The sequence below is a fragment of the Colletes gigas genome, unplaced genomic scaffold (genome assembly GCF_013123115.1).
Source record: "Colletes gigas isolate AHSC1104 unplaced genomic scaffold, ASM1312311v1 Colletes_gigas_Sc00009, whole genome shotgun sequence".
NCBI lineage: Eukaryota > Metazoa > Arthropoda > Insecta > Hymenoptera > Colletidae > Colletes > Colletes gigas.
This window is the reverse complement of record NW_025106638.1, coordinates 6679935-6702448: the sequence shown is the minus strand read 5'-3', so window position 1 is coordinate 6702448 and position 22514 is coordinate 6679935. Positions and strand designations below refer to the sequence as shown.

The 22514-nt window shown below is 34.9% G+C and overlaps 1 protein-coding gene across 2 annotated transcripts; it reads right to left on the bottom strand.

Annotated features, from left to right (window-relative positions):
- Positions 1-293: 293 nt before the first annotated feature.
- Positions 294-22272, bottom strand: LOC122397573 (maltase A2-like). 2 transcript variants are annotated; one of them, XM_043396822.1, is made up of 8 exons: positions 22134-22272; positions 16710-16813; positions 16127-16331; positions 10545-10681; positions 7291-7484; positions 3339-4353; positions 2394-2662; positions 294-1587 (listed from the first exon to the last, which is right to left on the bottom strand). In XM_043396822.1, exons 2-8 carry the CDS (start codon positions 16809-16811, stop codon positions 1362-1364), a joined length of 2148 nt encoding a protein of 715 aa, XP_043252757.1. In that variant the 5' UTR covers positions 16812-16813; positions 22134-22272; the 3' UTR covers positions 294-1361. The 2 variants fall into 2 exon arrangements, with proteins under 2 accessions (XP_043252757.1, XP_043252758.1); XM_043396823.1 differs by having other exon boundaries at positions 7291-7472.
- Between the last annotated feature and the right edge of the window lie 242 nt (positions 22273-22514).

Here is a 22514-nt window from a genome sequence, read left to right as displayed (position 1 = left end):
TTTAAAATAATATAAATCCAACTAATATCGTTCTGCTTGTATCTATTTTTATTTCTTTAATATTAGAGAATATTAAAATTAGAGAATATTAATATTAAAGAATATTAAAAAAGTAAAAACGTAATAATGATTTTCTATTGAAAGTTTCGTAGTATACCATTGATTCTAAAATTTACGCGTTATTAATTATGCGATTGCAACAACTACATAAAATTTGCATATTATATACCGGAAGTAATAATAATTAAAAAGTAAATAAGGAAATGTGCAATTAAAATTTAAGCTTATGGGGCAATACTATCTTTTATTTCTGAATAATAAAATTCACATCAAAATTGAACTTCATTAAAAGTAAAAATCTACTTGCGCAGAATACTTTATAGATTATATTGTTATATTTCTCTTTTAATACTATTTAAAGGTTGTACTGGAATATATTTCGAGTTCAACGAGCGCACACGTGATAAGAGGACACGCGTATCATGGTATTTGAATAAAAATACAAAAAACTTTTCTCTCGCATAAGCACCATATTATTCACGCATCGGTAAAATGTCACTGTATTAGTACCAAAAATTATTATAAAATAAGTAAGTAATTACACGTTGCGAACAGTTCTTATCACGCGATAAAATTCATTATAAAAATAGTCCATATATAATTTACGGCGATAATTTTGAAATTCGAAAACGTACCGAGAGTGACAGGGATAAATTCCGTACACTTTGTAAATATAAAACATTGAAAATTTCAAGTGAAATTTGTACTGCGACTGGAAGTAATCGATACAATCACAAAAATCTTCGGTTTTATTATCAAAACTATCAGAAGGTACAAAACACAGTGAAACAATCTCGCATTGTAAATTTGAATCACGAGAATGAACACAGGCAAGTGTAAAATGATTTGTCCTCTTTTGGAATGTGAAATGCGCGAACATTCATTATGCTTCTCCAATATTACTAACAAGATTAACAATAACGATATAACGTGTAATTTGATTCTGCATGACTTTTTGATTACTTTTTATCCAAGCACATTTCACCCGCCTACGTGAAATCATTCGAATAGCACAATTTGTTGCTTTTTATTTTACAATACAATCAGTTTCCCTCGAATGAACTTTCTTTCGCTTCTCAAATAATACTTTCATGGACGCTGCAGTTCCTACGTATTTGAATTACAATTAATAGGAACTTTTATATTAAATCTTCGTTGTACAACGTTCGCAACGTCGACAATATCTTTCTCACCCAAATGAAACGTTACGAATTCACGCTTGAAATATCAACTAAAAACCCTAACATCTTGATCGTATGTAAAATGAATGTTATATAAACTTTTATTTAGCAACCAGCTTTTCATTTATCGAGTTTTATAATGAACGCTTCTCCCGGAGGCACAATAAGTTCCTTGAAGTAGACGTCCCGGTTCAGTCTATATGACGGACCGACTACGACCTGACCACCGTAATAAAGAAAACTTAAGTCCTTGGTTAGCGTTTTATTGCCTAAATTAGCTAGAAAGATGTACGAATTTCGCCGTGGATACCATCGTTCTATTACAATCATTTCGTCATCAGCATATCTGTGGAGAATAAAAGACACATTAAAAATCTGTAAAAATTGTCATATTATACGAATTCGGGCACGCGTGAAACCTGTTACACGGGTGTTTATTCTCTACATTATATATTGTGATAAAAATGTATACAGGCTCACGTATCGCAATTAACTCAGCTGCTTTCCAACAGATGTGAAGCAGCACACTTGTATACCTACTGTGATGAAAATGTGAGTATTTAAAATTTTTAATCTGATTTTCTCGAAATGGCATTTTGGAGTATTGTCCCTTTTTCCATCCAATGTCTCAATTGTATAATTGAATAAAGAACAAAAGTTTTACTTGCTACAAGTACTGCAAGAGTTTCTAAAACACAAGTTCTAACAAGCCCAAAAAATATTCAGAAAAGAAAAGTATCATATAAAATAAAACAAAAGGAAGAAAAGTGGTACAAAAAAAGCCAAAGGAAAACCAAAAGAATAAATTAATAATGACGAGAACTCTTTAAACAATTGCACAGAACGCTTAGAAAAATATAATAAAACTAAGTCTAAAGTACATTGAATATGCTATCTAAACAGAGGTATTAATAAAGAAGTGCATTTTTAGTTAGGGTCTAGGGTTAGATGTACTTTTTATAAGTTTTAAAAAGAGAAAATTATAATTATAAAATAAGTGTTTTATAAATTTAATGTTATATTTTACTAAAAAGATTTAAACAGTGTATTATGTTTACCTGAATTTATAAAAAGTTATAAATAAAATATGAAACATGGTGCGTCCCGAAATTATCCAGTTTCATGAAAAAGCTATAAATAAAAACCAATTACCTAATATCACAGTTCGCCAGCACCTGATTCTCTTTCAGCACAGCTTTAACGTAAATTGGAGTCGTTTTATATCTCAGATTAGCCATCTCGGCAATGGTCCCCATCAAACTTGTTTCTAATGGTTTTGTAGCTTCCGGTAACCAACCTCGAACGCCCACGGACGCAAACTTATGGCCCGATCCATCATTCGGATCCCAATACATGGGAACTAAGTTGTGCACGCGAGCAAGATCCTTGTGATCTTCACAGTCGCAATCTGGTATACCTATCTAAACACAAATTTTATTTGAATAGAAGGCTTTGAATTGAACAGATTTAAAAAAATTTTTGTATATTCAATACAAGCAATAACAAAGCAAATAATGGTGTATATTGAAGGTCTAGGCTTTATTTTCCGAGGTATGATAAGTTAAAAAAAAAAAAAAGAAAATGTATGGAAGTCACGCACTTCAACGTAATCGGATTATTGTTTACGTTTCCCTATCAACGAAGCAAAATATTAAGCACTCTGCACCTAATAGTTACCTACTATTTCTATGCAAATGAATAAAGGAATGAAATGACTATACGTATTTATGCTGGATTATGCATATACCTATTTTAAGCATTCTAAGGAAATCGCTTTTAAGAGACAATACACACCGATGAGACATCTCAATGTACGGCAGATCAATATATTCGTTATAAATTAGAAAATAAACCCTAGACACTGAACGTTTATATAACAGTCTTGTCTCGCTTTATGTTATAGATTTATCATCTGATTTGCATATTGATTCCATATGTTAGAGGCAGTGCATTACAGATAATAATCAATACTTCTGATAGTCAGCATCCGACGTGTCGTATTTATCATCGATTACTACTTCTCAGATTATACACATTATTGTATATTACATTATGATATACGTTACAATATATTCTTGTTATATTCCAACTGTGTACCTCGTCTCCGTAAAATATACTCGGTGTCCCTGGAAGTATCATTCCTAGAAGAGAGATAGCCATTGTGGCATTCTTCACGCTAATCATGGACGCCACTCTTTTCGAGTCCACTCCGCCTATGGACCAATGTACCCACGGGTAATCAGGTTTCTCGAACAACAAGCCCTTCGTGACATCCTCTATTTGTTTCTTAATCACGTTCGTTCCGTTTGAAACCCGCAACGTGACATCGACAAGATCCATCTTCTTCAGTATGGAATTTCTCGCGGCGGCAGATTTTGCAGCCGTTAAAGCGTCCATGTGACAAATCAGTATTCTGTCGTATCCCAGAAGAGACTTCCACTGGTTCAGGTTACTTGGAAAGGATTCCTCGTCGACGTAATGTTCGAGCCCCTTCAAGTAGAAACCGTCGACTCCTCTTTGCAGCCAGATTTTTATCGCCGACATGACAGGATTCTCTGTCGCCGCGGTTATGCGATTTGACGTGAGACCTTGTTGCTGTGGTTTGTCCAATGGCGGCGGTATCGATGGCAGTAACTCCCGAATTGCTTGCACCGACATGGACGGTGTCGTCGGCACCACCTTCTGTAAGATTACGTCATCGGTAACGTCTCTTCTCTCGCGCACCGCTTTGTCAGTTTTGTTCGGTTTCTCGACAGCCACGTTCTCGTCGTACAAATTTTTCACGAACGGATAGAGAGGCAAATCCAAGACCAGGCTCATGTTTCGTCGATGGATTTCATGCACGAGCGTGGCAAAGTCCTCTAACGTTCCCAAATCTTTGTTCACGTCTGTCAAATTCTTGATGTTCCAATAATATTCGGGATAATGAGCCGCTGGGAAGATCGAGTTCAAACGAATCCCTCGAACGCCTAGCTTTTTCAAATAGTCCAAACGCATTGTTATCCCACGAAGATCGCCGATACCGTCGCTGGCCTTCGAAGAATCTTGGAAAGAGGCCGGGAATATCTCGTAGAAAATACTGCCCTGCCACCATTGTACTCTTGGATCGCACCTATGGGAACACATTGAATGGTATAATAAACAACACCATTATGTGTTTTAGAACCTCTGTAATTTCTTCAATTTTAATATTGATAATTTTTTTTTTATTAACTAAGTGATGACAAAGTCATATTAATGAAAATTTTATTTTTTTATGTAAACTTTTAAGTACAAACAAAATCACACAATAATTTTGCACAATCTCCGAAGCATATTTTCAAAATACTCTCCATTTTTTATCGAGCAATAGTACAGTCTGTTTTAAAATTCACTTCTCGCTGTTTTTAGAATATATTTAATTTCCTTTTAAATACTACAGACTTTAGATTTCGACATAACAATTTTTAACATGAAGTGTGATAAAAAAAATATCCCATACAAATGTTTTTCCTTTTCTCTGTAATTTTGCAAATGAACATTCTGAACACATATCGATTAAAATGATTTAAAGTGTAATCGTAATTGTCCGTTTTGTGCCTTCTGAAATTCAATTCAATGGTGACAAAGTGTAAAACTGTGTACTTCTTGGAGTAAACTATGTCTCTATGATGAAATCATGGAAATAATCGACTTGGCTAATTATTATAGTTTAGTCCAACTGTTCTAATTATACAATTCTACCACTCTTTGGTTGTAAAACCAATCACTACTTAATACAATGAATTAACGAATGTAATATAATAATAAATTCCTCAAACGATGAATGATAGATAATACATGATACTTGATTTCAATGATTATTTATGTAGAATTAGTGTTAGAATCAAATGCAGTATGTTTTTCTCCAGATTATAATTATCACTAAAATTTTAAAAATATACTTTTTCTCTCTAAAATTATTTCAAACAATTATTTATTAAAGCATATGTACTTAAGAATCAATTTTCAGTGACGATCATCCCCCACCCCCCTCCTCTCCTAAGAAGTTATAAAATCCGAAATAAAGTGTATGTATTTATTATCTTACACTATATACTATAAATGTTTTTAAATATGCTTGTGTATAAATAAAAAATTAGTGTTTAAATATTAATAACTGAATTTTAAATAAATTTCAAGTCATGCAAAAGAAGATTGAAATACATATATGAGCCGTTTTTTTTGAAAGTGATGTAAATCCATTTTCCAAAAAAAATCGAGTTAACTACCTTAATAGTACATTTTTACATGATCTTTTCATTCTGAAGCAACTTGTTACTAATATATTTAAAATCATTAAGATTTTGTAACACGAAAATTTGCTGGTTAATGAAGCGATGAAAAAGTTTATTTTGAAAGTGGCGTAAATCCCATTGGGAGAGTTTCAAATGGATATGGAAAATTTTATAAGATCCCAGCTTTTTTACTTTGTTGCATAGTGTTATCAAAATAGCAGTTGAATTATGAATGTGCAATGAATTTGTTATAAACACAGAACACCGCCTGTCCACAGAAAGAAATGCATTGTTCACACTTGCTGAGTATTTTTACTTGTTTCTACAGTTTTCTTAAATTCGGATTGCTCAATTTGTGCTTTTTTGTAATATCATAAATTTCAACATGTTGGAAAATATTCACCTTCAACATTAATTAAATAATTAACAGGTAAAATACAAGGACTTACTGGATTTATTACATGTATACCACCTGCACAACATAGTTATTTTAAGTCCCTCCCACATGCACAACTGGAGAAGACTGAATAATAATTAATAAAACAATATTAATTTTAATGTAAAAATTATTTAACAAAGAATAAAAGTTGAATATTTTTTTGATTTCATGACATAAAAGTGTAGACATTTATTTTTATTTCAACTTTTCCTATGGACTTGTGCTTTTTTAAGAATTAAAAACGTCATTTCATCGATTTTGAAAGTGGTGTAAGTCCAATCATAGCCATCAAAAATAGTTTTACATGTATGAATTAAGAGAATTGCAGCTATTGTTTTATTAGAATTTCTCATTAGAATTTCTCAGAATATGACTCATAAAAGATTAAGTATTCATTAATGTCACTCATTGATGTCTTTTTCGACATTCCTAAGGTTTTAAGTTTTATATTATTTGATACATGTAAAACTATTTTGAGCATGCATATAATGATCATTCGATGAAGTAAAAATATCAATTACCCGAATATATTACTCCTCTGCGAACGAAAACTTAGGAAATATCGCTTTATAATTATTTTGTATGTGATACACCTACACAAAAAATCTCAAAAAATTATATAACAGTAACAAGCTATTAAAATTGTAACAATACGAACATGGTCACAACAAAAATTAAGGTAAAAATACAAGCAAATGTCGGTTTTTGATTTTTTCAACATCGCTCCCCCATTTCTAAAAATCTGAAAAAATTATAGATTAATAATCATAACAAGACGCTAACACTGTACAAATATAAACGTGGTCATTTAATAATTTCTATTAAAAAAAAATATTTTTATAATTTTCGAATTTTTTAAAAATCCATTTTGCGGTGAAAAATTCTGAAAAAATTCACAAACACGTACGCCGTAGAGCAAAATACCCCCAATTTTTTTCAAAATCTTTGATACAATACAACAAAAGATATACAGCTTAAACTGAAAATTGCGTTACGCCCTGTAACTACCCTCTCAGTAAGGGTACGGGGTTGATATTTGACACAAATGATTTTCTTTGAATGGTCTATTAACTGATATGTTCACTGATCAGTTTGGCTCAAGGGCACGTTTGACCATCTTATCCGGCTATACCCTTTAATCCAACGCAAACCTTTCAATATCTCGATTTGAATGTAAATAGACTTAAGCCATTTTCAAAATAAACGGCTCGTATACTTTTATACATTTCATGCTCGATTCCATTGCTAGAGACAATAATACAGAATTAAGAAAATTCTACTCGACAAAGCAGTTGACAGGATTCCAAAGTCGATTCTTTCATTGATTTCACCATAGTGTGTTTGTTTCACATACTTCTTGGGCATGGTGGCAATAACACCGATGACAAGCGCCGTGCAGCCCGCTAACACCGACATCAGAGACCAGAAGCAAGTCTTCCGTATCAGCGGCCAATTCCATTTCATGAAACGATAATCCTTTGGGGGCTTCGGTACCACTAGCTGGATCCCAACCAACGGCGGCTTTCCACCACTCTCCTGATTGTAAAACTAAACAGTTACAGTGAAAGTTGGTAATGATGTTAGGAAGCAACAAGCGATGAATTAGTAAACACACAGATAATGATAATGTCCCTCCAGAATGAAAGAATACACATATGTAGGTAGCTATTCCAATCTGTTACAAATCGGAATCGACGCCGCCACAGCGAGACAAATTGACCAAGTTACCATGAAATTCCTACAACTCTCGACAGAAACAAATTAAGAAGATAAATGTTTTTTAAAATTAAAAATAACGTGTCACGGAATAAGGAAAAATAAAATGATTATGATGCATTCAATTTTTAGCCTTGCAATTATACGCTAAACACGACAGTATTTTACTTTATTGGTATTATTCAATACCATTTGCAGTTGAATTTTTTTCTTGATACGTTGAACATCGTTTCCTTTACATTTTAGCATGGTGATATCCGGCAACAACTTCTATCCAGCATTTCAAGATTTTAAGAAAAAAGACGACAAAATTCAAATTTTTTTCGTTCAAACTATTTAATAACATTTTTGTCTGATTATATGCAATATTTCTTCTGTACATAGGTAATATAAACATGTGATAAAAGTATGTTCCGGAATTTTTTCGACGCACCTTGTATCAGTGCTGTAATTCTCGAAATGGAGTGTGGCAACGATCCGAGTGATTGAAATTAGTTCCCAGCATCTTGCATATTCGTATCAGTGATCCTTCTGATTCAACAAGGATCGAATGAAAAGTAATACCCAACCTCCATTAGTTAAAATAAAAATATGTTAGTACACGAAAGTGAAAAACAATTCTCGCAGCAAGCTGAACCACATAAAACTTCGCCGATGAACAGAGAAATAGACAATATTTAAGTTTTACTTGGCCGCTTTCATAATTCTCTCTAAGGAACATTGTAAACAATAAAGTATTTAAGATATTATCACGGTAAATGTGAAAACACAAAATTCTTTTTAAGAATCAATAACATATCTACATTTTATTGTGGTATTATGAAATAATTGAAGATCTTAAATATAATTAATTAATAAGTCGACAAATTTTATATAGTTTTCGATCGATGATTTATCCATATAAAATCTATGATCCATGACGAATAATTTATTTAAATATAAAAAAAAACAAAAGAAGCTCATTTCATTTACAAACAAAAATTGTCTTATTTGCGTTAGTAATTATGAAAGTGGTCTGAGTAAAGCATCTGGAAAAATAAAAATTATTGTCCATTTCTGGTTACATCGAGCTGTATTTTTTGACATATAAAACATATGGCTTATACAGACCTAACCCACGCAACTATAAAAATGTATGTATCTCTAAAACGATTAGAGATACAAAAAAAATATAAAAACAAAAGTAAACGGTACCGTATGATACACAAACTGAATGTAATTTCATTCGACTGTCATTCGAGTAGGCGCTCCCGTGCTGACTATTCTGAGCAATGCGATTAAAGTTTTAGACGTGCAATATACGTCAGCCAAGGATAGTCACGAGTAGGAATATTTCTGTATTTCTAGAAGAAGGCCAATTATCATGAAAGCTAGACAGCTATCTTATTTTCACGATACGTAGCTTGTAAATATATGTCACATGCCAAAAATTTCATAAAACGTTATACGTGAAAATATATTTTAATAACGCGGTATAGCAGGCACAGTCCAAATGATCTCTATCGTTGCACTAAACAAGCCAGAGAAGTATCAATTAATCGCTTTGATACACTTGCTTTGAGTGTGGTGCATTCATAGACAGATACTGTTTATGTTATTAAGAAGATAACGTTATCACAATATCTCGGCCAAAGGTTTGTTAAACGCAAAAGAATGTCACCGTAGATGTATTGCAACAATGGGTCGTAACGTTTGGCAAGGTATTCCTTGATTGTGCCAAGCAGACCAAAATATGCCGAGTATAGGACTTGCAAATCTAATCGCAGACTTTCGAAATTGAAAGTATAAAGTTATTAATCATTATGCAGACGACAGAAACGATAATAAAGTCGCTTAGCACGATTAGTGTAGCGCGACGAATAAAGCGCTGAATATTTAATATTAGATGAACGTTATTCTCCAATAAGACTATCGAAACCATAAAAAGACTTTCGTTTACTTAAATCTGTAATGCTTTATTTTCTACAATTGGCATTACAGTCAATAATGTGTATAAAACTCATTTATTTAAAGTGACTGTTATTTGTTATTTTCTAACTGGCAAAAAGATAATTCAAAACCTATACTCTCCAGGATTCTAAAACATATTAAAAAATCTTGGATTCCTCAAAGAATTAGTCTTTACAATTTAACACCTTGATTGCCACGGTGGTCACCTAATACTTGTAAAGTCGTAAATAACGCTACTTTAATTTGAAATATTGGAGATTAACAAATTTACCAGTGAATTGTCGAATATTTCTATGTTTCACGCTATAATTTGAACAAATGTCGAGAACATCTTTGGACATGGAAAACTGGCGTCGCAGTTAACGTATTAATATGTCGTGAAAATGCGACAACTTTTTGATTAAAATCTATTATGCAATGAAACATTAATATTGGGTGACAGTTAACGTGTTAATCTAAGTAGTACCGGATGCGGATAGCAAAATACAGATTAAAAATGTTCTTAAAAAACTGTACCAAACGAAAGGAGGATATTAATTAACGTGCAGAAAAGTTATTTAAGAAAATCAAGTTCTTTATTTTTGTTTTATTTTCAAACCATTTGTTAAAGATTTGGAATAAATTAGTAGACAAACATAACGAAGAAAAAATACGATTTCTTCATAATCTTATCTCGTTTATGAAAGATGAACACAAATCAATTTTTAAAACGTTATAAAAAAGACACGCGTCGTCATCGAATCATCGATCAAATATCTGTTTCCAGAACGTTCAAGGGCATACAGTGCTATGTACATATGTCTCGAGAATTGTATTTCATTAAATAATGCCATAATACAAATTTTGAAATATTCTCGAAATGGTAGTTTTGTTAAATGTGCCATTTTTCCGTCCAATGTCTCGATTATTAAAGAAGAATGACGATTTGATTCGAGCGCTTACCAGTGCCTGAGCATCAGGAGCAAGGTGTTGATACGCTGTATTCAACTGCGTCAATAATTGTGCACAAACTGGCTCGTTTGTGTCGCTGCTGTTATCGCTGCTTGTTGATTCTACCATCGGATCGCGGGAACTGGGTTCTACAACAGCAATAATCAATTCTTCGATCACGCGCTATCGTTTCGTACCACTTATCAATATTACAGCTCTGTATAGTTTCGTTGTAATTTCGAAACGACGCGACAACTATCAACAACCACTATCGTCGACGCGAAACTCGCGACGAGATTCAATTAACGAACGGCCGGGGCTTCGTTAAGATTAATTCGTCACTCAAATTGAAACTAGATCCAATTAAACCGTTTTATTATCTATCTAAGAGTCTTGCATATGACGCTGAACGATTATATAGAGTGTCGTCGAACGAAACGATCGAATTTCACCAATACACTGCTCCGTATGATTATAAACGCCTTGATTTTTATGTTTACATATAAATTGTTTTTACGTTACACGCCGATACCAAAAAACATATACATATACTGAAAAATGTAAGCATTTCCTATTTTTATGAACTTTTTGTTATCAAAACAATCGAAATATGCATGCCATAGTATTATAAATACTCTTTATTAAAAGTGCAGCTTTCTACGAAACGTTCACCGTTACTTCTAACAAGCTTAAATATTCTACTTTGCATACTATTAAGAAGATTATTCTGTGTTGCTTACTCAAATGTTTTCTTTTTATTAATTGGTTATTTGAATAAACGCGTCGTACAGTATAATGGAAACGCAAATATGTTGGCCAAACTTCAATGTATCGTCCTTCAAAGTATCTATGTATAGGGTGTTCGGCCACCCCTGGGAAAAAATTTTAATGGGAGATTCTAGAGGCCAAAACAAGACGAAAATCAAGAATACCTATTTGTTGATTGAGGCTTCATTAAAAAGTTATTAACGTTTAAAGTTCCGCCCGTATTGAATTTATTTCTCGAAAATGCGCAGGATTTTGGGGGTATGTCTATTCACTAAAAACGATTGTAATTGACTCCCGCAGCCGAAAATAATTTTTTCCAGAACGATTTGAAATTTTTTTTTCGCCGAAAAATTTAGGAACTTACCTTTGTCGATTTCTCTTAAAAATTCGTTTTTGATTTTTAGTAATTTTGTTTGACACCCTACAGAAAAGTTGTCTAATACTTTCTTGTAGATATCCATGAGTTCGACATCAGAAAAAAGTTTCATTGAAATATATTCATTATTCTGGAGTTATGGCTATTTGAAAATTGGACCATTTTTATGGGGGTTTTCTCTAGAATCTCCCATTAAAATTTTTCCCAGGGGTGGCCGAACACCCTGTATAGAATTGCAAGTTTGTATCTTATACACGAAAGAAATGTAAACATGGGCTGCTTTGGTCGATCAAATTGATAGGACGCGTGTAATATTTTCAGTTATTATGGACTCTAGCAGTAATCTATCAGCAGTGACTAGAAGCAGACGAGCAAATTTTGTATTTATTTACAACATTTGTGCCATTAAAGTTAATATGTGTCGAGGAAAACAATTAGATAGAAGTGAAACCGATCGAATTTTGTTATTGCGATCACAAAATCAAACTATCTCGAAAATTGCGATGTTATTAAATGGAAACCGTTACATTGTGTATAAATTCTTAAAAAATCCAAAAATCTATGGAAAAAAGAAAAATACTGGTAGACCTCGTTCTACAACAGAACGCGATAGACGGGCCATATTACACGTAGCTTTTAATTATAAGGGAACTGCAAGAAAAATCGCTAAAGAAGCAGGTGTTTCAGCTAATGTAAGAACTGTGCGATGTGCACTCCAAAGCAGTAAACAAATTAAACGAAAAAAACTGAAAAGAAAACCTCCTCTAAGTGAGCAACATAAGGAAGCCCGTTGAAAGTTTGCTCGCGGTCATGTTTTGTGGGAAAAAAGTGGAGAAATGTGATATTTAGTGATGAAAAGAAATTTAATTTGAACGATCCTGATGTCTGGAATTACTATTTCCTCGATCTAAGAAAAGAAGAACAATATTTAAGCCGTCGACAAATGGGTGGCGGAAGTATCATTGTGTGGGCTGGTATTGGATATTACGGAAAAACTGACACAAACTTTTTATCTAGCATTGCAAACAGCAAAAAATATATTGAATTAATAGACGATCGGTTAAATAAGCACGCGACTCGTATTGCAGGCAGTACATTTATTTTTTTTATGCTGCAATACATACCGCAAGATGCGTTAAAGCTTATTTTAGTTCTAAAAATGTAACATGCCTCGAGTGGCCCGTTCACCCGACCTTAATATTATTGAAAATATATGGGCAGAACTTTCAAGAAACGTTTATGAGAATAGAAAACAATATGTACAAGGATGTAACAGAATTAAAACAAAGTATTGTTACAAATTGGAGGCTCTTAAGACAAAAACGTATTAAAAAATTGTTTAAATCAATTCCTAATCGCTTAGTAGATGTTATAGAGCGAAAAGGTGGTTTTACTAAATACATATTAATTTGGTATTCGACAAAATATTCCTGTTCAAGCAATTGTGTTTTTTAATAATGTTCTATCATTTTGTCCGACGAAAATCAATTCATGTTTACATTATTTACTTTAATTTCTTTCGTGTACAAGATATAAACTTTCAATTCTATATGGATACTTTGAAGGGCATATCTAATATATAAGGTGAGTAATATGTAAATACAGGGTGTCTCCCAGTAAATAAACGCTAACGTCTTAGTACAACAGTAATGGTGTTTTAGAATTATTTAAATTGAAATATCTCCTGGACTACTAATTTTTCGACGTTACATAGTTAGTACTTTTTTATAACGATTGTCCAGCTGAATCGATCGATGTATTAAAAAATACCTCGTTCCATTAAAAAAAACAAAGTTGACCTTTATATGACCTTTACGCGTCTACTCACGAAAAAACTAATAACATCAGAATATGCTCCACTCGATACCATTCAAGCCTCCGCTGAAACATTTTTTGTTACGAGTTTTTTGATAGCGAGAAAATCAAGATGTCAAAATCGGGTGAGACACCCTGTATATCCTATTGTGTTACATGAAATATTCAAATACATCAAGTGTCTTATCATTTTGTCCGGCACTGTACGAATGTACACACAACTTAAAGTACTCGCTTTTGGAAAAAATATTTTAATAAACATTACTTGAAGAAAGTATTCTTAAATAGACACTAAACAAAAGAAAATTAATGTTTTAATAAAAAGAACTGCAAGTAGAATTTAAACACACACACACACAAAATACGTAATTAAATTTATTAAAAAATATAGTCACTTTTCACAATTTTATTTCTTTATCCTTTATAATTTATCATTTATTTGGTGAAATTCTTTAAAAATCCATCGTCATTGCCTGTCCACTCCTGGTTACAAGTTACGTAACCTCGGCTTGGGCGTGTTAAAGGCTAGGTATAGTATGGGAAAACTGTGGTTTACTCGCTTAGAACTCGCCAATGTCCGCGTTTAAAAGAATTCACGATACACGCAGAGCAAAGATTCTGGTTAAGATAGTCCAAAAATTACACATTATATAGATAGGCATTGGAAATATGCTCTGCTTACAAGAAAAGAACCCCAACAATTGTTCGACTTTAATTTCATCGAGCTTTTGTACGATAACAGTATGGAGATTTGTAATGGAGTACGTGAAATATTATACCCAATTCAACGAGAACTGGCAGGAAATATAAACAGAAAGTTCACGTGATCAGGACTGCGGTCGCAGATGTGTGGCTACTGGACGCTCAGGGACGCTTTGCAGTGGCCCTTGAAAGGGCCCTCGCAGAACGCATTAAATCCAATCTCAATGATTTGATCGCAAGTTAAAAATTATATTACAATAAATAATACAACATTCAAATTTGCAGATGTAAAAAATTTATTTCACAAGGCATTAGAACATGTTACGGTTGAAAACTGGAGGAAATGCATTGAACGTGTTTAAGTTATTGATCACAAATTTTGACAATTGGATCATACTATTACATTACATTAACTGAAGCATTTATAATTACATAAATGATATAAGTTGTATATAGTAATAAATAGATAAATTAAGTATTGAAAAATAGTTTTTTATACTTTAATTTGTATTTTCATGTGACTCCTTAATAACATTATTATGTAATAATATTAATAATATGATATTAATATTGGGAATGAGAGTTTTTGTTTAGATAATTAGCTTCTTTCCTACTACTGTAGGAATGAGGACAGCATGTATGTACGTTCGATCCCGATCTGTACACGTGTCGCTCACGTGCAGCTGTTTATATTTTCTGTCAGTTAGATAGTTGATAAATCCAACCTGAATTCAATTCTCGTTAGATAAAGATTTCTTTTTTCTTTATAAATTTTATTTTAAGAAAATTGTGACATATTCTGGTCACCTATCCTCTATCATTTAACCCAAACCTGACTTTCTCAGTGGATCTCGTTTTCACGCAATACATACCCTGTTTTTGCCTGAAATCGAGGGTTTTCACAACAATTCATGTTTTTTCAAAACTAAGATTGATGGAGCAATTTAGGATCGCTAAATGTATATTACAAAATAGAATTTGTGTTGCACAGTATTACTAACTCTTTGACGTGCGATGTAATTTTAAATCATTTTTCAAATGTACACTATTTAATTCTATTCCAATTTGTTCATAAGAGGAATGACCACAAAAAAGAACAGATTTGTTTTACGAATACAAAAAATGTGTTTATTTTAATATATCTCTTCGCGGCACAGAATTTCAGATAATAAAATAGACCCATGTTGCATAGAAATTTTATAGCGTTTTAAATTAAACAAAATTGGTATATCACATAATGTAAAAGCATAAAAAACAAATACTAATAGTTGTCGGAATAAACCTTCCGCTTGCAACAATTGACGAACCTGTATTGGCATGTTGAATGTTGCCAACACAAGTGAATACATTTGTAACATTTGTTGAAGATATTACCAACTGCGTTACGTAAATAAGACGAAATATAAACCTAAGCGCATGCAGCTATTACAATACCATGCATTACGATGCATAAAAAAGGTGGGACACATTTAACCCCAGCGTGCCCCAAAGAGATATAAGACTCGATGACGAGTGTAGCCGCATTAACACGTTGACTGCCACACCAAAACCGTACAATTTTCTACGAGATCAAAACTTCAATTTTAAATAATTGTAAGCTGCATAACTTAAAATTTGTCTTCGGTACTTATTTTCGTAACCACGTTGAACTTCGTCCTATACCAATTTATTTAACAATTCAATTTAAATTTCAAAATAAATTGTTTTAGTTCCATAGTGGGAAAGTCTTGTCACCCATATATGGGTGACGTGGCAGCCAAAGTGTTAATGTGAAATTTGGTATCGAGAACTTGTGACGAGTCAGACTCGTAATTGTAGAGCAAAGGATTAAACACTGGGGAGAACGCGTTATGGTGTGGTAGTACATAGTTCACAGGGGGGTTAAAAACCTAATTTTTATATTAATATGTTATACCCAACGAAGGAAACTTACCATCGTTTAGAGCTTTGCTCGAACTGTTCACTATGTTCATGAACTCGCTGAGCCCATCCTCCTTGTTAATATTTTCGAGTGGCGGAATCGATTCCACAGGATTCCCCTCCAGAGACACATAAATCGCACCGGACTCCAAAGTATCATCCGAACGAATCAGTGGTGGACTAGGTGTTAAAAGTGGACAATCGGATGCTTCTTCATCCTGTTAAGCAACATGGGTACATTTCAACCATTTTGTTTCAGCGTGATCATCGCAACAGCAACATGTTTTAGCGTAAGCAAGACAAAATACGAAATGAAAAAGAGTGGTAAAATTATGAACGTTAACTTTAGCAGTTTACGATGCGTCCAAAGTAACTGTTATAAACGTCAGGCAGTAACATAAGAGACATTCTTTCCAAGATAAACCTGGGATGTTTATGTACACACTCAGATAGAAACATAGTTAGAAATCATAAATCTTACAAACGATTTTCGTCGAGGGGTGATTAAACATGCTGTGTCACGTATGAAGTAGAGCGTACAAAGAGACAAAAGAACGGTAAAGTGGGAAACAAAAGGTTATTTGTGTCGAACACACCTGTTGGTCTTGGTTTATAATCAGCTGTCGTGAACTGGACGAAGACGCGAGTTCGGTAGGAAAAACCACTGATAAAAGACCCTCAGACTTCGGGATATTCATATCTGTCGAACAAACGCAAGAAATCTAGTTGTCATATTCCCCGTAGGTTTTTAAATACGAAGTAAACTGCCCAGTAAACGACCATTGTAAAAAACGTAAATTATTAGCATAAAAATTATGAAATATTGGTGAGGAAAGTATTTGCACTTTCAATATTATATAGTTTTGTTTAAAGATGATTTATTTCAAGTACCAAAAATTATTACTTTGTTCGTAAAACCATGATTTTGAAAACTATATAATTACAACAAAATTGATATTTTACAAAATATTTATTCCCGATTAAAGACTGTTGGTTTTATTCTACAAGGTTAATTTGCATAGTATCCAAATATTTTTGAGATCTCACAATTGATTATTTCTACGTTTCTTATTATTTAAGTAAACGTATACAATAAATAGTTTTTGCATCTTTCTTAAGTAAAAACTATAATGTAACATAAAATAATATATTTTTCTTGTTTATCGTATTTATGCTTAAAATGCACAGTATAGTGTATAAACTATATTTCATATGTACATAAAGGATCGAATGTTTCGATGGTACATTTGATGTAGGAATTTGGCGAATAGCAATAGGATAATTGAGTCTGGATGCATGTGTTACGAGCGGGAGCGCGAGATCCTGGATTCGGTCGAGGGGCAGTACTCGACCGGTGGTTTTGGGTATGGTTAGGAAAAGAAAGGAGGTCCGGACGAACCAGGGGCTCTATACCCTGGGAGCCGTAGGTGGAGGTTACGTGGACGAACCAGGGGCTCTATACCCTGGGAGCCGTAGGTGAAGGTTACGTGGACGAACCAGGGGCTCTATACCCTGGGAGCCACGGGGTTAGATTTATAGGGAAAATGAATGGTTTCACGGACGAACCAGGGGCTCTATACCCTGGGAGCCGCTAGTAGGAGTGGACGAACCAGGGGCTTTATACCCTGGGAGCCACGTAGGGGTTTAGGATGTTTTAGGATCTTGCTCTCTGTCGTGATGGTACACCTCGAGCGGTAAAGGTGTACCGGGTTCGTGAGATACCCCTAGCCTTACGGTTAATATGGTTCAGGGTTGCTTTGAGTGAGTAACACACGTAAGGAATAATAACTTGAATATATATTTTTGACGATGCTCAAGTACAGCTATGGATTTACAAGAAGTTGTACAATTGCTAAATTGCCTCGAAGGCGAAAGATTTGCTATCGGCTTTTACGCGGCGCGTTCGCGGGAGCTCGCACTCGATTACTGGACACTCACTGATAAACCGCTAAGGTAGATAGTCGTAGATAGTTGCTTGAAGGGGATTATAGCCCGATCTTGCCCTGAGTGTCACAGTAACGTCGTGCCAAGAGTTTAGGTAAAACTGAGCTCCCCGAGTAAGAAACCGCGGCCCTTATATAGTTGAAAATGCTCAGTACTAAGGCGGGACATTACTATAAAAGGCAATGAAAATTGGGCCGGGTGTGCGCATACGGCATGAGTCAACCCCGTTCAAAAGGTTGCACGCTAGATGCTCGAGCCAACGCCCAAGTCACCAAACGTTTCAGCCCCATGCATGAATGATATGTAACACATGTGTAATGGAATCGACATAATCGAATGAGACGACTTCGTGTCGCAAAGAACATATCGTTGAGTCGAAAAATATAGTAAAAAGATTTGCATTGTGAAATTATACCATTTAATTATAATTAATTATCTACAAATAATACAGAATGTTCCGCCACTCTTGGAAAAGATTTTAATGAGAGATTCTAGAGGTCAAGATAGGACGAAAATCAAGAATACCAATTTGTTGATGGAGGCTTCGTTAAAAAGTTATTAACGTTTAAAGTTCCGCCCATACTGAATTTTTTTCTCGAAAATGCACAGGATATCGGGGGTATGTCTATTCACCAAAAATGGTTGTAATTGACCCCTGCAATCGAAAATAAATTTTCCAGAGTGTTTTAAAACTTTTCAATTTCACCGAAAAATTTAGGCATTAAAAATTCCTTTTTAATTTGTAATAAATTTGTTCGATGCTCTACAGAAAAGTTGTCTAATACTTTTTTGTAGGTACTCATGGGCTCTGATTCGGGGGAAAATTTCAATGAGATACCTTTACTATTGTAGGAGTTATGGCCGTTTGAAAATTGGACCATTTTTATGGGCTTTTTCTAACTTTACGGGGTCAAGGAATAACTTTTTCAATATTGCTAGAATTTCTACATATTCTTCACCAAAATACGCGTTGCTCGCCGTTTGAAATATTAAAATCTTCTAATCCATTTAGAAGTTATGACGTTTTTAAGATACGCATGAAGTGCTGGAGTGACATTTCTGGCTTGAAATTATGTTTTCGGTAAGGAAATTTTTTGTCGAAAATGATTAGGATTTCGAGGCTATGTCTATTCACCAAAAATGATTGTAATTTACCTCTGTAACCAAAAATAATTTTTTCAGAATGATTTGAAATTTTTAAATTTAATTTTTTTAATAACTTTTTAACAAAGTCTTAGTCAAGAAATTGGTATTCTTCATTTTCGTTTTATTTTGGCCTCTAGAATTGCTCATTAAAATTGTTCCCAGGGTGGCCGAACACCCTGTATATGCGAATTCTCTCGCTTTCCGAATTTTTCGCCAGTTTTGGGGGTCTCCTAACCCCACTGTGTAGCAATTTTACCCTAGCTTCGTAATATTTTCTCGACCGAAACTACGTGTCAGCGTCAAGTAAAGAAACAATAAAACACAAAATGGAATTTTTATTCACGCTTGGGTTTAACTCGGTGGTGATTCGCGGACGAAGTCGACGATGATGAGGTTGTTCTCCGATGAAATTCGATCTATGGTTTACACTCGCGCGACACACGGTTACGCGGTATGTGAGCGTAAAGCCGCGTCCCAACTGGGTCGGCTTTTGCCGTTCGGCACGGCCGATCGGCAAAAGCCGAGAATTGCGTCTACACTGCGTCCGCATCTGTCATCTAGCACGGCCGATCGGCACCCTAAGTACTTCTCGGCAAAGCCAAACACTGCATCGTCTTGGATAGCATGGCTTGAAAAGCCGAACGGCATGCCGACGAGTCGATCGGCACGATGTCGGTAACCATCAAAAGAGATCGTGCCAAGACACGAGAGCACGAAAGTTTCATGTCAATTTCGTTCCAAAACCATCATCGAGATACAAAGATACAGGAACTTTAAACGTTAATAACTTTTTAACAAAGCCTCCATCAACAAATTGGTATTCTTTCGCGATCGAACGGAAAATTTCACAGCGCGACGATTGCTACCTCCAGTTCTGAAAGGCCCAGGCAGGGCCATAAAGCCCCGTCTTGTAACCAAATATGGTCATAGGCGAAAGATTTTTTCCTCGTGCCCATATTTTTGCATAGTCGATGTTTCCGGAGCCCGTTTCTTCCTCCGATACGCGATTTTGGGGGTGTCAACCGAATTTGGTATTAACTTTTAGCTCGACCGATTGGTCATCGACTAAGGGAAGGAGGACCCATTTTCACACCCCGTTTGGGAGGAAAACTCTTTCCTCATAACTGAACGTGGTGGAGGAAGACTTCCAGGTCACCCCCAGAACGAGGGTGCCCGAGGTTTTCTCCCCAAGTCGAAGGCTACGTTAATTTATCGAAGAAAAAACGGGACTCCGGATTAGGACGCGACGAGTGGCCGCGCGTGTTTGACAGCTGTTTTATGGCTATACACAACGATTTGCAATTTTTTTTCTCCGTTGAAAAATTTAGACACCTAATTGGATTTTCAGTAAGGAATTTTTTTCTCGAAAGTGCGTACGATTTTGGAGGTATGTGTAATGATAAAAAATGATTGTAATTGATCCCCGCAACCGAAAATAATTTTTTTAGAACGATTTGAAAAATTTTTTTTCGCCGAAAAATTTCAGCACCTACTCGATTTTTTTTCTCGAAAGTAGATAGGATTTCGGAGGTATGTGTACTCACCAAAAATGATTGTAGTTGACCCCCGCAACCGAAAATAATTTTTCCAGAACGATTTGAAATTTTTGAATTTAATTGTTAATAACTTTTTAACAAAGCTTCCATCAACAAATTAGTATTCTTGATTTTCGTCTTATTTTGGCCTCTACTATCGCTCATTAAAATTTTTGCTAGAGGTGGCCGAACACCCTGTATATTCTTCTGCTACGTAAACTCGGACGCATCCAAAATCTTCGTTTTTTAGGCATTTTTTTTGCATTTGCTATTACTATAACTGCAGCAGCACCAGTTATTACTTCGTCGTCACTGTACATTTTTTGTGTACTGAAATGGCTTTGCCGCGGTGCATAGCAGTGGCACGGCCGTGCCGCCTTTTGCCGAACGCTGTGCCGATCGGCAAATGCCGAGCCGTGCCGACCCAGTGGGGACGCAGCTTAATACGTTGAAGGCGTTCAAACGCAATCCGAAGGAGTCATCATATTTACGAACTGTACACGCTGACTGACTCCTTTGTACAGCTTATTGATCGACAAAATCTACGAACGTTGTTTCTATAGCTACGCCACGGATTTTCTCCCCTAATCCATTAAACGTACACGGCTGAAAAGGACTGTCCAAACAATGCTCGGGTTGCGTCATTCTTGCGCTCGCTGGAGTCCTCAAAAAAATGCTACGGTTATTACGTCATCCTGCAACGCCACGTTAAATAAAGCGAAACAAGGAATACGTTAATTATCTTACAAAAGCTTCTAAACTACACTGTGTATTACTCATTGAGTACAATTTGTCTAACTTATCGTGATAACGAAATAAATGTATTTAAATGTTCACTGCATTCGGTAAAAATATACTTCACCGTTAACGTGTTCGAAACGACCCGTCGGGAACGCATGAAAATAAATGTGACAAGTCCCAGAATGTCATTAGAAGACAAAACGATCGAATCTAATACGTGCAATTCAATTAATCGTGCGAAAGGTACAAGGCGACTTTAATGCAGACATTTATGCATTCACGTTCTGTCTAAATATAAAAGGAAATAGTCACGCGACCAGTGATACTGCTAATTTGGTTTGTAACGATATATAATTCGTAGTAAATATACAAACATAACATATGAGGCCAAGCAACAGCTGTTATAAACGAAGAAAATCTTAAATAATTTGTTTCGTTATGCCACTATCTACTACACTAATATTTTTCATTGATTATTGCGTTCGTCGGTAGTTGCGTTCCACAGGTTATAGAATCGAAAAAGAACGTATGTATCTTCAATCTTTAATTTAGGTTCCACTTGCGTTCTTTGATAACTAAACGATTCATAATAAACACGATGACACTGTACCATTTATGATAAACGATATTCCTTTATTCAAAACAACGACTTACTTGTATTTCAACCGGTTACCACGTGACAGAAGCAACATCGGCAGAACGCGTAAAACACATAAAATTGACCTCGGGAAACCTTCACAGTCGAGGAATCACAAAACCAACGAGATTTTCTTTCAGACCGGCCGTGCTTCGATTCGATTCGACACTACGCGTCGTCTGTTCGCCTTCTACGTCCCGGCTTCTGCGCGAGGAACGTACTAACGGGGCAACGACAACAAGATCACTACCGAGGACAACGTTTGCACTTTCGGAAGTTGATGACCGTCGTGCTGCTCCCAGTCGTAAGAAAATCGCGTGCCTACCAAGTATTATATTTAGCAACGTCGTTTCGTTTCGTTTCGTCTCGTCTCGCCTCGTCGTGCCTCGTCGCGTTAC